Source organism: Rhopalosiphum padi, chromosome 1 (genome assembly GCF_020882245.1).
Source record: "Rhopalosiphum padi isolate XX-2018 chromosome 1, ASM2088224v1, whole genome shotgun sequence".
In the NCBI taxonomy this organism is placed as follows: domain Eukaryota; kingdom Metazoa; phylum Arthropoda; class Insecta; order Hemiptera; family Aphididae; genus Rhopalosiphum; species Rhopalosiphum padi.
This window is the reverse complement of record NC_083597.1, coordinates 80197836-80215159: the sequence shown is the minus strand read 5'-3', so window position 1 is coordinate 80215159 and position 17324 is coordinate 80197836. Positions and strand designations below refer to the sequence as shown.

The 17324-nt window shown below is 27.4% G+C and overlaps 1 protein-coding gene across 3 annotated transcripts in view; it reads left to right on the top strand.

The window, feature by feature from the left end:
* Positions 1–17324, top strand: part of LOC132918123 (neuroligin-4, Y-linked-like) — a 384793-nt gene that overhangs the window by 319703 nt on the left and 47766 nt on the right. For all 3 annotated transcript variants that reach the window (XM_060979228.1, XM_060979226.1, XM_060979227.1), the window contains one exon: positions 7624–7773. In XM_060979228.1, coding sequence (XP_060835211.1) covers positions 7624–7773 — 150 coding nt within the window. The remainder of the gene's footprint in view (positions 1–7623; positions 7774–17324) is intronic.

Sequence of the window (17324 nt, the reverse complement as noted above, 5' to 3'; positions counted from 1 at the left end):
TTTGTACCACGAAATTGATTATTTCGAACAAAGTTGGTGTCATGTCAACACTATAAACCCAGACGCAATCAACAAACATTTTCTTCGTCGTACTCAACAAAGTCTTGATTTTTTTAATTTTCCTCCCTTTAGTACCGAATGAAAATAAAATAATAAATCATTTATTCATTAATATTTTCCGATTTGGTTATCGTATATTTTACATTTATTGGTTGTGAAAATAAAAATAATAATGAACATTTTTTTTATAGTAGGTACGTTTACAGATCGAAAGAATTTTTTTTATATCTTTTCGAAAAATAATGAAGCAAAACAATAATGAATAATAATTATTACAATCGATTATCGTCGTATCGGGTGCATTAAGCACGACAGTTTTTTTACCGGAACCGTTTCCAAAGCATTATACATAAAACTGAATCGTACGTTCGAGCTTATCAACGGCAATTCCACCGCTGTGATGACAGAAACGTTTTAACGATTTTGTACCTACGAGACACAATCGTTATACATCCGTCGGATTAAATATTTTTTTTAATAATATATATATGTTATAAACTTATAACAATAATAGCATATTCCACGTTTTTCTGTGTCGTTATAATCGTTTTCGATCTCGACATTTTTCCATATCAAGTCATCCTCGTATCGGTCATTGTTAGTCGGGTCAGCCATTCAGGTTAGTTGTTTATGCGTATAGGTATCACTTTCTCGACTGCATTACGTTCGATCCGACGTCGGCCAATAACCGAAACGATACAGTTAGGTACCTACACACGTACACACATGTACAACTGTAGTGTATACGCGCACACGCGGAATCGCGGGCGATGGCACCATTACGTTGGCGTTTTTCTTCTTCTTCTTCCTTCTTCTTCGCAGTATTTTTTTTTTTTTTTTCATTTCATTTGTCCACCGCAGTACTGCAGCTGCCGACCCGGTTATACGATTCTCAACAGAGCACTTTGTGAAAACCGATTTTTCAATTCGAAAGTGTCGTGAGGGTTATTCCGCCGGTCTCCGTAACGCCTGGGAATGAAATAAAAATAACGTCGGGGAGGAGTTCGCCGTTTTATGGGCAGTTTTCCTCTATTCTTTTTCCCTAGATTTTTTTTTCTATTTTTCTATTTTTCTACTTTTTCCACTTTTTTTTTTTTTATTTTTATTATTTAAGTAAACTGGCTCTTTTCTGCTCGATATATACGTTTCGTGTTTTCGCAGCGTGCACGCCGCGCTTTCTCCGCCGCCGCCCCGTTCCGCGCCGTATACTTTTATACGCTGATCGAATTTCGGGCTACTCCTCACACGGAATAAACGGTCGTCGTCCGTTGAAAAACTACTCTTACCGCAATATATCATAAAATACGAGATAAAATAAATAGAAGCGTGCGCGCGCGCGCATGGTGAAACATATTATTTTCTTTTTTTTTTCTTTCCCGCTCGCTAAAACGAGAAACGTGATGCATGTATTCGGACCCGAATAAGCTCCCCGTGCTCAAAACATTACCGTATTTTCCATCAATATACGTATGGTACGCTGGGACCTTGATCCGTTCGTTTCATTTGCTGTTCACATAAATACTGTCGTCCCAAAATGAAGCATGTAATATCTCTTAAAATCAAATTTAAATTCTTTGTTCTCTTTCATCTTGAAATTATTATTTGTCCACCTCGCTTTATTTACTGTTTGATATTATTTATGAGCATCAGTCCACGGTTTTTATGTATTACACATTTTTATTCAAATCTTAAGGAAATGCTGTATGTTTCAACACGATTTTCGATTATAATATACTTTACTCTGTTTCTATATACATTATAAAAATACAACATTTTCCTATTGAATGTTTTCTTTCTTTTTATTTGTTGGTATATAACAATAGTTATTAAATTATTATTATTATTATAAAATTTAACTAAATATCAATAACATATTACAGAGTTTCCTACTACAAAGTACTTTGTTAAAAAATATTATTCATCAATCTTAAAAGTATTATTATTAGTGGTGTTAAATGTTTTCCAACTTGTGGAAAAAAAAGTGAAATCCACAATTTATCATAACAGGAATATAAAATAAGCAATTTTTTTTTTTTGATTTACCGTTTATGCGGCGTTTATATTTAATATAACAGAATATAATTATATTATATGGCTGAAAGATATATTTTATTTCGTTTTCATTTTTTTCTGTATTTTCGGTTAGAAATGTACTCAATGCAATGTTATGATACATATACATTATAGTGGCAATGGTGTGTGGGAAAATTCATTACACCTAAGACCTTTCCAAACTAAACATATAAACACACCTTTCAGCTATACTTCATACAGGTTTTTGTGGATGATTCACAACCGTTGTTCTCAGTTTTTAACGCCCCTTAGTGATACCGATGAAATTAAATCCGAGTATTTCCACCGGAATTGTTGACGTATAAATTACCTACGAATGCATAATGTCATATAAATTTCTAGTTGTGTTAAAATACCGTTACGATTATACGAGACTGAAAATTAAAATTAATTCTATCTAGTGAATAAAACCACTAGTTAAGTATACACATTGACAATCCGCCAAGAATTGTATACCATAGTAAACAAAAACATAGGTATCCATTAAAATAATTGTTCCGGAAACGTACCTCATGTCGGTTAAAATATAGGTAATATAATAATAATATTACCTACGAGTTCTGTGTATAAACATTATTATTATTCAATTTGAAAAGTTTATTCTCGTAGATAGAACGATATCGGTCGTTCAAGAGTCATTAAGCAAAGTCCCGTCACCCATATATCCATATGCACAAAATACGAACCGTTATCTGACAACATTATATCAATTTGAAAATGTAAGCAAAAGATAATATTATTTTTAACTACTCGAATATTTAAAAATTATTTAGACATTAGCTATTGAGCTACACCTACTTATATTATGAATTTTTGTTCTCAGTTTATACAAAAAAATAAATACAGTTACTTCAAGACGGTTGTAATTTCGTATTGTTTTTTTTTATTATTATATTTTATGTTTTTGTCTTACTCGTGCACCCTTCCATATAATATTTTATTTTAATATGTATTTATGACTGTGAATTTTCAACTTAAAATTATTATTGCACTATATAATGTATAATAACAATTATTTTTTTTGTTTGCTTAGTGTTATATAGCCGACATTACATCTAGAAACTTTTTATTTTTCATTTTAATTCTTGAGGAACTAAAAACAGTTCGTCATTATCCTTAGCAGTGTCTAATAACATAGAACTGTTTTTATAAATTATAACAATAACTCATCAACTCAATATAATAATGCATTTTTTAATTAAATAACACATTATTTTCCAAGGAGACATGACATTTCATTCTTTAAAACTAACATTTCAGCAATTTTACTATTGTTGTCTGTTAAATTTGTAGAAGTGTTTCAATGTTTGTAAGATGTTGTTGACGCATGTTTATATACGAATAAAATGTAACTTTTTAACAGCTTTTTGAGTGGTTTTCGATAAAACTCAGACTTCGCGTTAATGTCGAGATTGTGTTGTCAGTAGAAAAGTGAGAGAAGGGTTCCTAATGACAGCGATATGTTCTTGAAGCCATTAATCAGCCCCGAGTGTCGATAAGACGTCGCCAGAAAATAGAGAAGTGAGGAATATTCAAAAGGGGATGTCGATAAAGTCGATAAAGAGGAAAAGAAACCTCGGTAACATATCACTGATGAATAATTATGAAATAAATCGTTCCCCATGCATAATATTATATTCGTATACATATTTGTAATTGCACATTATATTATTATACGGGTATTCATTTTATGAGAAAATACCTACTGCAAACCGATAATAATATATCGTTTGTGCGTCACAAATATTGATATTAAAAATACTTTTCATAACCATTTGTAGTAATTTTTTTTTTTTTGTTTATTGTCATACGATTTTTTTAAATCTTTTTGTTTTGTGTAATTTTTGTGATATAATTATTAACTGTTCATCATAATCATCGTTCGCACATAAATCATTCGTGGTTTGTACATTTATACCGTTATAATAATGCGCAAATTTGTTATCGTTACAGAATATCTGAATATATAATACAAAGCTTATACTTTTTTTCCTCCATTGCAAATTACGTATATTCAGTATAATATACGTATTACGTATTTCGTTTGCAATTCGAATTAACAGGAAAATCGTAATCACGACGCCACGCTATTTCCCACCCACTGTTACACGCTTAGACTTCTTTCGGCGAGGCATACGTAATCTTTCTCATAGAATACGAATTAATGTATTAGTATTAGTCATTAATGTTGCTTTAAGTTCGCTGTTTACAATAAAAATGTTATTCGAAAATAATATAGTATGTCGTCTTGTGTGTGTATGTGCCTGCCATTATATAGGTACTATATTATTATCGTTATCGATACATCCGTTTTTGTACGAATCACTCTCAATAATATGTATGTCCGTATCGCACCGCTGTAATTTCTACTATTATACTCTATGTCATATTATTATTATTATTATTTTGGTTGTCGTTATGACATCGGTACGATTTCTGAACGTGTGCGACAACATGCTATCGTATGCGTGGTAAAACCACACGGTGTTCATTTAAATGTTGAGCTCTTTGTGTCAGAATTTCGTTCCCACGATCCCGACACCTCGCGCGGCTTATACGAACTGTGGCGGCGCGGGAGTGTGATCGCCCCCTCGCACACGGGACTCCGCGCGCGTAGGTCAATCTCGACTGTTTCGTCGGCCGGCGCCGGTGTACGTCCACGGGGCACGTCTTCACGGTTTAGTATCATGTTAATCCGTCAGCATAATATATAATATACATATTAAATATATACATGTATAATGTATATTGTGTATATAGTGTTTTCCAAACAAAACGCAAAACACTGGATCGCAACGGTTAAGGCGGCGCACGCTTGCCACCGCAATCCAGACCTAATGTTGTGCTGTGTACGGCAACAGATGTTCTATTGTTGTGTGCCGCACCCGTAACGCGATCCTAAATGGACACGGGGCCTAGCCCGTCCCGAAACTGTGTGTATAATATGTATATATATACCGTATTCGCGAAGAGTGTGTTTTGGGTAAAGTTTTAATCTCACCTCTTCTCCGACCACTTTCCCGTCCGCATTCGGAGAACACCGACCGATCTACCAGCGTTTCCCTTGATTAATAAATCGCCCGAGACGTATGTTTGTATACCTATACATATAATATGTATAATACGTATATACACTTGTAACTTTCCGTTACCTAGTATAATATTATATACCTACCGACATGGAATCCTATTCGCCGGTGGTTCCTCGACGACCCTCGACGGCAGACCTTACCGCCCACCACCGGTAACTTGTACGTCTGGAGCAGGCCGAGTGCAACTACTATGTACAATAGAAAATATATACATTATATACGCCACGAGGTGGGACGAAAATAAAATCCTTTTTTAAAAGCTTCCCGCGGGTATTACGTCGATGTAAATAGCGTATTTCGACTACGACCGACCCGAAGGTGGCTGACTGACGGACAACAATTCGAAAGATCACTACAACTCTACTATGCTACATATTATCTATATATATTTTTATCGTATGCGATCATCTCATAGTAGGATCACGACTTTGAGATCGAATGCAAAATTTTTTTTACGTATATTTCGGATGTTTTCGGTGTATAAATGCGCGATATAATAAATATTATTATACGCGTAATATGATATATAATATGACACTATAAATATATGTATAATGTATATAGTGCGCCCAGTCGTAATCCCGCACACTTAAAAATACGGCGCGCGGAGAAGAATAAGAGATTCGCGAGTCTGATCTAAGCCCGAGTTTAAGTAGACTTAAACATTACATTATGAAATACGGTAATATACCGCGTTTTGAGCACGATAGACCTGATATTGGTGAAATTTCGTATTGCATTAATATAATAGTATATAAACATAGCGTGGATTAAGTTTAATATAATATATATATTTATATATGTATATATATGTATGTGTGTGTATAAAACGCCTAATGCAATTCGATTTTAATTGTAACTCAGCAATTTTTTTCTATGTAATTATTTGGTATTTTTTTTACAGATTTATACCTAAACTTTATAAAGTATGTGAGTGTATTATTACTTGAACGTTTCAGATCCTTTTAAACATAATACGTAACAAGTTTGAAAACGTAAACGGCAAAAGTTTCTTAATGTCGCGTGACCTCGTTGAACGCCTATAAATAATGGACAAGTCATTGAACGTTTTGAAAACTATTCCAATGACTTCAATATTGAATTTTGGAAGTAGGCAAAAGTGCACAACGGGTATATACGAGTTATGTTTGACACGATATTGAAAAAAAAAGTTTCTAGGTATACACTTGAAGCAATAGAAAAGCAATAGAGTTGCTATATATTAATAGCAGTTGGCTTTCGAAGTTTTGTTAATATCAATTTGCTAGCACTCATAATTTATTGAAATAATGCTGTCAAAGCTTTACGAAAAACAAAATATAACCACCTGTAAATATATGAAACTTATAAATATATATATATGTGTGTGTGTACGTGTGTGTATACATAGGTACACGAGGCTGTTTTGAAATCTGACCTGAGTACGTAATTGGAATTGTTCAAATATTTTTAATGAGAGTATGAGACTTCACTCGTGTTATTTCACGTTTCGTCAATGCATATGAATACCAGCAGTACTATTTTGTGTGCGTCAAACATAAAACTTAACATACCAAATCCAGTCATATACCATTGATTGGCATAAAATATAGAATTACAATGTATTTGGATTTTACTTGACCTAAATAAACAGTAATTTTGCTTTTATGATGGCTTCGTCTCGGGTGTTCATATTCAAATCTTACATATTATACGAGTTTATGCGAGATACGCCCGAGTCGTATTCGAGTAGAATTCATTTAAAGCTAGTTCATATTCAGCATCTTCGACTTACTTAGATGCAGTGTGCACTGTATACACGCGTATAAGTAGAAAAAACCCATCATCGTAAAATACGTCTCCGTATCTCAAAACTCACAGGTCTGCCGCCTGTTACTTATTCATCCCATTATTCATATTATGTTTTTCAACGTATGAATATATACCTGCGGGTAGGTATATATAATATAATATGGCTTTGCTCGATCTAAGAATATTTGAGCGAATACGTATACGGTTTATGAATTTGTAAATATATATTATATACCTGTATTATATAGACGTAAAGTTTTAGACAAGTTATTTTTTTTATAGAAAAAAATAACATCTATATGTATTGAGTTTAAGATTAGCTTATTTTCGTTAGAGAGCCAAAGGTAAAATTGAAAAATAATAAATACGCACGCATCCACCGTCTGAGACGGACGTCGATAGATCGATAGCTGTAACCGGTATTATCGTAAAACCGTGAGTTTTATGGTAAATTTCTCGTTGGACCAAAACGTCGTTTGGCTGCGGTCTATTGCTCGCTAAGTCTTCCTCTGGGAGTTGAGCTATTTTTACTGTCAGTAAAAAAATATTATTTATGGCATAAAAATAAGAAAATCACAATAACCTTTTTGTTAATTACTTGTTTTAGGGAGTAGAATCGTCCGCAAGTATCCCGTACTGGTTTTCATACACGGAGAATCGTACGAGTGGAATTCCGGAAACCCGTACGACGGACGAGTGTTAGCCAGCAACGCGGAATTGGTTGTCGTCACGTTAAACTACAGGCTCGGTATATTAGGTAAGTTTAAAAAAAAAGTAATTAGAAACTGGTAAAATATAATAATAATATGTTGTCTAGGCGGACGTATCGTTATTATGTATAAAATAATACAATATGTCACGACGAATATTGCCATTTAAATAATTTAATATTGCGTTTGCATTAAAATAAAACATAAGTGGTGATTGGAAATTACTTTATTATTAAACATTAAAAAATAGTATTAAAAACCTATTTTAAATATTCAATATTCATATAAATATTTTTTGTACTTAACCACCCACGAGTGACGTATTCTTATATTATAACATGTATTTAATTCTTTAGATATGTTTGTGTACATAATACAAGTAAATAATACATTTATAAAACTTTTCTTTATATTAGATAAAAATTAAACTATTACATTCAATAAATAATAAAATTTATTTATCATATTAAATGTTCTCAAAATATAAACTAGATATCAAAAATGTAAAATTTTGAATTATTAAACTATATTATATTATGTTATACAAATTAATTTAATGTAATTAAAACGATGAACAAATATTTAATAATATAATTTTGTTAAAATTTATCAAAATAATTAAATTGATTAATTACAATAATTTAACATAAATTGGTTCAATTCAATAATTTACTTATTAAATAGTCTATACATTTATTGTAACTGGACTAGTCAGTAGCAGCTATTTAGATTTTAGAAGGTATAACTTTTAAAATTAATTATTATATTTATTCACAGAGTTTTTGTGTAATTAACATATAGTAATAGCTCTGAGATTGGCATTTGATTAAGTGTGTTCCTAGCATAATAACCATAAAAATAATTCATTAAATATTCATCTAAACTAATAATTGAAATAAAAGCTAAACAAAAAAACACATTTTATATAGTAATTTAAACGTAATTAGTTTTGTCATTTAATTATGTTTATGTAAAACACTAAAAAAAACTAAAAAGTATAGAAGATGAATTGCCTAAAGCTGTTATTCTCATTTCCTTCATCCGTAACTGCATTCCTGAAAATATTCAATTCTTTTACTAAAAATGGTTTTCTCTACAGAACTCGCTTTAAAAATTTTCTCTTTAGTTTGTACATTTTTATTTTCTGTATACGAGAAATACATACCATCAAAGATATATACAAAAAATAGTATACCATTGTAATGTAAAGTTTATGATGTACTTATATATATATATATATATATATATATATATAAATGATTATTTATTCCAAAATGTATGAATTAAGCAATTATTTGATACGGATGTTATTAATGAACACAATATTATTTAATTATCTATGAATATATAATGAAAAAGTAAAATGTTTTCTTAAAATATGTTATATTGTACTATGACTCTAAATAATATTTCAGTAAAGTAAAATTTTAAACATACGTTATAATTATAACTCAGGTTGTTACTATTCATTAGACAAAACAAAATTAATATTTTTTAGTAAATAGTTGTTTCGAGTTCTTCGAGAAAAAACTTACACAATGGTTTATTGTAATTATTGATTAGCTTAATATGTATATTTTTTTGGAATGCTCTAAATTGTTTAGTATAATATAATATATTCTAATATATGTGTTTAATTCATCTGACAATTTAATAATTTAAATATATCTGAAATGATTCATATGAAAACATTTGAAATAGTGACTGCTATAAAACGCGCTCACTTTATAATGGATATTATACATATACAATTATATTTGTTTTATCAACAATGAACCATTTATGATTTATCAACTTACAATACGCTGTGTACGCGTCTATTAAAAAAAAAAAATTAAATATCATGCGAATTGGACTTATCCGGTTTTTAAATATTATAAATAAATAAATTGTTATTAGGTACGTTTAGTATTTCCATTAATTTTACTTTATAAGTATATTAAAGTGATTTTTAAGTTATGAATGGTTTCAAAAATTACATAAAGTGTAATTGTTTTTAAGTTATAAAATTGAACATTTAGCGTCCGAGTGGATAACTATTTGAAATGTATAATTATGTTTGAACATAATGATATGATTACTCAATAATATACTCATTTTTTATTTATTTTATGACAAGCAAATTTATCCATATTGAATTTACTGGTAAGTTCAGCATACTTTCTGATTGATTCAATCATATTTTGCTTAAATTATATTAAATTTATTAATCTTAAAACTTTTATAATTTTTTTTTTTTAATGTTCTTCTATAAAAAAACTGATATATATTGATATATACTTATGTAAATAAAATATTACATTTAACATTTACCTTTATACGGTATTGTGTATGCTTTTTTTTTTAAATATTCAATTTGTTTAAAAATAAAACAATAAGAAATAATGATAACATAGAAGAAAAAGTATATACAAACATGAATCACGTGAAGAGGAAACCATTCATTAACAGAACCTCAGAATTATTTTTTCCTTTTTTAGTTATTGTGTATGTATAAGTTAAATTAATATAATCCTTCAAGTTGATATCGGCACCAAGTGCAACAACTTCAAACCGTATATAGGTATTTTGTCACAAATTTAATATATTTTCGGAATATACCGAATTAAATTAGAATATAGAAAACTCTAAAAACAGTATAGCAAAATGTAGTGAATTCGTAGCAAAATATTGATATGTGATTTGAAGTTGTGGCACTAAGTATGCTTGAAAAACAAGTAAAATTACATAAAATTAAAACAAGATACAATTGAGAATATAACATACTAAAATATATTACGAAAACATTCTTATGTTGAAATTTTTATTCGGCTAATAAGTATACATTTTAAATTTTAAACACACATTTCAAATTTGTTGGATTAAAAACTGTATTAGCATAATATAATTATATTATGTATTCAGAGTATTCACTCTTTTTCCGAAGTTTCGATACAGTATTTGGAGGTAAAAATAAAAATAAAAAACACAAGAATACATAAAACATTTTCGGAAGGTTAATTTTCTCTTAATTGTTCTATAGAACCATATTGGCCTTGTTTACCTTTTATATTTCGAGTGGTTTTAATTTCAAAATTACTTTAAATATCAGCCACAATGAATACGCTTTGTTCAATTTTACCAAGTAAAACAAATTCACAAGTAGAAAATATATTCCCATATACTTTTTTCTAGTTATAATTAATTCAGTTTAAAATTTGCATAATATGGGTAAACACGTATAGTGTGAAAACTAACTTTAGAAATAACATCTATAGCCGTTTTTAAAATAATAAAATAGTCTTTATATAATATAAAACTTTTATACAATTAAGCATACCAATGAGGAACATAGTTTAAAACGAATAATTTATTTTACGTATATAATATAGGTATAGGTATTATTACTTTCATACATAAATTGTATTTAAATAAGATCTCTTAAATAGCATACATCATATAAGATGTATTGTTTAAGTAACGCCATTCAAATCTTTAATTCAGTAAACATTTTGAATTGACTGCACTTTAATTTTTCATAGATTGACGTTTATATATTTTCTTCTTTTTCCCTCTTTTATAAAAAATCATTATATTATTGCTGAACAGTTCACATCAGATACAAGTCAATACATTAAATGAAAAACAAACTAAAAGCACAACTTTCAAATAATATATAAAAGACTATTATACACCGGTATAATATTATATACATTGAAAAAAAAAGGAATGATTAATAGTGCAATTTTATCAACTAAATAGACTTGTTAAGTTAGGGAATATTTTATTAAACATTTTACCTATACCTACCATTTAGTTTTATTATAATAATATAAATTATATAAATTATATAGTGTTAAAACATTTAAATAATATACCTTTAACCTATTATATATTTTTTATTATTTTGAATAACATCAACAGAAATATAATCAAAAATTCATGAAAATTTCATTTATCATTAATACATTGCGAAATATATTGCCTTGATGTTTCATAATATCACCTCATATGTTTAATATAATATTTAGTGAATCAAACTAAAATCAAAATATCAATGAATATAAACCTGAAGTATTCTTATTTCACAATGGCAGTTTCGATTCATGAACAGAAAAAAAGACCCTTCAAGTGTTTATGAGATTTTTCTCTTATCTTTCTCTTGACATTTTATCAAACACAAATCAACTTGTCTTCCACCAATTCAGGTTTAGATTTAACATCTATCAATAATGACACAGAATAAAAACAATAAAAAGAAGAAAAGAAGAAAAAATAAAACATGTTACATTGTATTCATTATTCATGTAGATTTATTGCCATGACGTTTATTTGTAAATATTTAATAATTTAAACTTTAAAATTTAACAAACACAATTTCAGTCAATTTTTTACTACCATTTTTAGAACTAAATGTATGCTTTAAAATTTAAAATTTTATATCGTTATATTTTTATTTGTATTTTGCATATTTTTTAATATTGTTATTATTTATGTTTTTTTTTTTTTTTTTTTTTTAATTGGATATATAAATATATATCTGTACAAATTACTTAGCTACTCAATTCTATTAATTATATACATAACACATATTAATATAATAATACAATTAAAGTATGAACATTTCAGAATACTATACACTAATATTATAAAAAAAAAAATTGTTGGTTTGTTAAAACTTTTGTGTCACGTTAATTTACAATCTTGTAATCTAATAATTGTATAAGCAAATGTGACATTCGTAGAATAAAAGTGGCCTAATTATCTTGTGAAGCGAAATTTTAAGGCTACATCATTGTTTGTATTCCTTTGTTTTATAATTTGTTAAATTATATTTCATAGATTTTTAGATCAAACTATATTTTGAAAACACCTAGTGTATATCTTCGAGTGACTTAAGAGATATATATAAGATACGAGTTAAATTAGTAAAATAGAAAAAATTATTAGCGCTTATGAAAAATAATATAATGGAGTTTAATAAGTTGATTCAAAATTTTAACATTCAATGTTTTAAATGAACAAGTGTTAGTTTAACTAAGATACCTTTTAATTAAACTTTATAATTTAGTATTGGAACAATATAATCATAAACTTAGATTTCTTTTTAGAGCTATAATTTCTTCTAAAGTTTTTCTCGTGTAAAAATAAAATCAATCATTTTAATAACTAATGATTAATCTATACTGACCGATGAGTAGCCAATCGTTTTATTTAAATTAAATTCCTTATTTTTTTTTAATAATAAACAGCTTATTTATTTTATTAATTTATAATTTTTCTATAACATGCAGTTTCAAAAAGTTTATTCGACGATTTCATTTTGTATGACTTATTTAAATAATACAAACAAGTTTTCAAAGTATACTTTTAATAAATAATAATAATAACTATTTATATTTTACTTAACTGTACAATTATTATAATAAACAAATCCTTGGGAATTGAAAATAACCATTACTATGAAACATCACATAAATGTATAAAATTTAATGTATTACCTTAAAAGGATTTAAGGAATTTTGAAATAAATAATATTACATGGTTATATACAATATGCACTATTTTTTTTTTTTACATCACTAGTAATACATATCCCTACGGTTTTAACCCACGATGTTCTCTATTATTATGTTTAATAATATTATGGCGATGTTAAAGTTTTTAGGTTGTCAAAAATTTCCATAAATTTCTAAAAAGAACCAAAATGTATAAAAATACTTTAAATTGAGGTGAGAAAAGTTAAAGGTCAAATTCATATTTTATTATGCAAGTTTGCGTATAAAAAAATAAAATTGTAGCCAAAGCAAGACATTTGTTTTCTTATGCAGCTCATCTCTGTATTTATATACATATAGTACATATATAGTATAATCTAATATTCAAAATATTGAGACACACATTAGATTTACCACAAATAACAAAAATTATATAAATTTTATATTAATAACAATACAGTATAGATTGTGTGTGAGTATAATATGGTCGTCAAAGATTTTAATTTACTCCAGAGCTTGGAACTAGAAATATCACTTACTAGCTTATACCGTCTTTGATATTTTTAAAAGTATCATAAATAATGTAAATTATTTTACTTCATATAGAAATTAGTATTCTTTGTTTATAGTAAACTTTTAAATTTTAGTTCATAGACGATATTATATACCTAGGTAACAACCTAAATAGTGCCTATTTTACAACTTAATATTTAACAATACTATCTTGTAAAATAAATTCATTCTGTAAGATAAATGTATTATTTATATTAAATTTACACAAATATTTATATATAATATATATATTATAAAATGATATGATTTTTATCGTGCTATTAAAAATATTTCTGTAGTACACTGAATATTATATAAAAAAAAAGCTTTTGATTATATTGGTATATTGTAATTTGCTGAACTCTATAATTGTCATTTATGTGAAAGTCACTCATAAATATTTTACTATACATATCAAAATGATGTTTTCTTCCTATATAAATTATTCATTCAATTATATTTAATAAAAACGTTAATCTCGCTCTTGTGTAAATCATACTGAAGTGTTTTAATATCAAAAACATGATTCATGATATATTTATTATTATTATTTGCAAGTCAAACTGTTCAAACAAATACTTGAAAATTATTCGTTTTAACAGCTTTTAAGTTTGTCAATCCATTTACTACTTACTCAGTCTCATAATATTTGCTCATTCTATTAACTATTACTCACCATCTTTACAACTTTTGTTCCATCGTGTGATTTCTATAGTTCGGCTTCTATGCATTTAATTTAAATTATTTTTCCTTCGTTTATATTTATTTTTGTTTCTCTTCCGTTTATATATGGCCCATATTATATTGCGTTGTATTTATTCCTTTTGAAGATGACAAACTTCCGTTTACGCTGTACGCTTATAGTGTACTACGCTTCCCGAGCAACAATACGCCTGTTTAATAGTGGTTATATCAATGTTTTATATGACAAAAGTTTGTAACGACTGCGGTTACCGGATAAAACCTTTGACTTTACAACAATAGAATTCACTGTAATTATTATTCAACTGTAAATTTATCTTGTTGCATTCACCATAATTTATATAATGTACAATATAATATCAATTACAAAAATAATAATAAAAAATATTGTTGATTGTTGGTTTCAATCGTTTATTATCGTTTGTGATTTCTATCGTTTAGTTGTATTTAATATGTTTCGAATTCATAATGACATAATATATTTATATATATATGTTATGCACATACAAATTAGAGTATTATTACATACTTATTGGAGATAAATATTATTTCGTATAATCAATCCCGCAGTTTCAAATATTTAAGTGGTATTGATCAATCTTCAATCAGTCTTAATTGTATATTAATTAAATTAAATTTAGAGACGTGCTCTTGGATTTAGTTTTTACGGAAAACTAGTATAAAAACATCAAAAATCTCTTAGCACAGCGTAATTCGTGTGGGCTTTAAAAGCCACAAAAAACATTGCACAATTGGTGAAAATACTCACGTACCTAAAATTGACTAAGAACACGTCTAAAATGTGCCAAAGCGAACGGGACTTGTCCACGAAGGATTTTAAATCTCCAGACAATATAAGAACCTACACTAGGTATATTGACCTTGTATGTCCAACAGAGTTCTTAACTCACAAATTTCCTGACATTAAGCGTAAAACTGTGTCGAAGTTTTGCGTTATGACTTATAGCTTTATTCGCCATGAACTGGTAAGAATTCTACAACATAATTATAAAAACCATTATGTAATTATATTATTATTATTATTAATTACAATTTCATTACATACATTATTTCTTATGAAATTGTATTTATTTTTTGTTTGAATTTAATTTATATTCAAATAAAAAATAAGAAAATAGGATTCTACAAGGTTAATTATAAACATTCCGATAAATGTTATTTTGCGAAATAAGCTAAATGTAATGGATAATTTTAGATATTGGACTTTAATATAAATTATAATTTCGTTCCACTGAGTTATTTTAAATAGTTATAAAAGTTCAACGATTCAAAAGGAATTCTAAAAACATAAATAATTTAATAAATTGAAATGTATGGCCATTATTTTACATTGTTTTTCAGTTATTAAAAATATGCAATGTCACTATAAGATGTAATATATCATATAAGCGTTGGGTTCCACTTTGGATTCCAAATTTAACATAACCATAATAGTTATCCACTCGATACCTGATGTACAGCAGAACAGTATCCACTTGTTTACCTTTTTCATATTGAATATTATCTTGTTTTATCGAAAAGATCGTTTTAAAGTATTTCAATTTACATCAGCACCGACTTTTATTAATAAAATATGTGAATCATTATTTTTATTTAAACATAAGATAAAAATTCTCTAGTCAAAGTCAACATAAAACATTATAAGGTTTATTATTAAGTATATATTTTCTTTTAAGGCTTGAATATTTTGTATGAAAAACCTAAAGAGTTGTATGGATTTATATAATGCGCTTTCTTGTGCGTATTCGTTACTTACTGTTAATATTTATAAAGTTATAAAGTTGTGTCCACTCGTCACCACTCCCTGTTCTTTGGAAATTGTATTAGTTCCTAGTATGATGAAGATTGTATTTCCTAATACATAAACGCATGTAATAGTACTCAAATATTCGTATCAGGTGCCTATATGTTGAATGACCTTTAAATATTAATGCTGATAAGATATTTACTAAAATATGTATTCTATAAATGCCACTATATTTGGCTATTGAATAATAGACTTACATTTATATTTAATTTGTGCCAGTAAACGACAAATTGTATACCTACCTATTATTAACCAAATGGTTTGTTATATTTTATATTAAATATAGATATTCTAAATCTATACACCAACATAAAAAAGTCTTTATAACAGCCAATTATGTGTGTTTACTGTTTAATAGGCGATACAAGATGTTTCAGTGATAATATTTAAGTTAAGAACATTTATTAATTAGAAAAATTGTCCATTACATAATGTAATTTTGTCAAAAAATTGTCAATTTCAAAAACCATTACATATGCCTATACATTTTTTTTTGAAAATGTTTTTTATGCTTTTTACATTTCACAAAAACTACTGGAAATTGCATAAATACCCTTTTTAAAGTTCAATCTGAGTTCAGTATCCAATATAAAGAGGTTTTCTAAGATTTAAAGATATAAAGTGACCAAAAAGTGTTTACAAAAAAAAAAACCCTATTATCTTGCAATTTAAAGTGAACCGTTTTTATTTATTTTTTACTCATTATATAAAATAACAATTTAAATAACAATAGAAAAATAATTGCTTTATTTATAGCAAACGCGTGTTCGCAAATTTTAATATTATTCTAACATAAGTAAATTCAACAATGTCACCACAATAAAAAGAATACAAATAATAATAAGTTAATTTATGAAAAATATACATATACTCAGAAATTTGATTTGATTTGTGAAAGACAAAAATACCTAGCTGAAATCCTCGCACTTTGATATTAAATTTAAAAGATTTAACTGGAAGTTAAAAAATTGAAACATATATTTTTTGCTTTAATTACTTTTCTCTTCAGTACATCTCATTAAAACTTTTTTGTAAATGG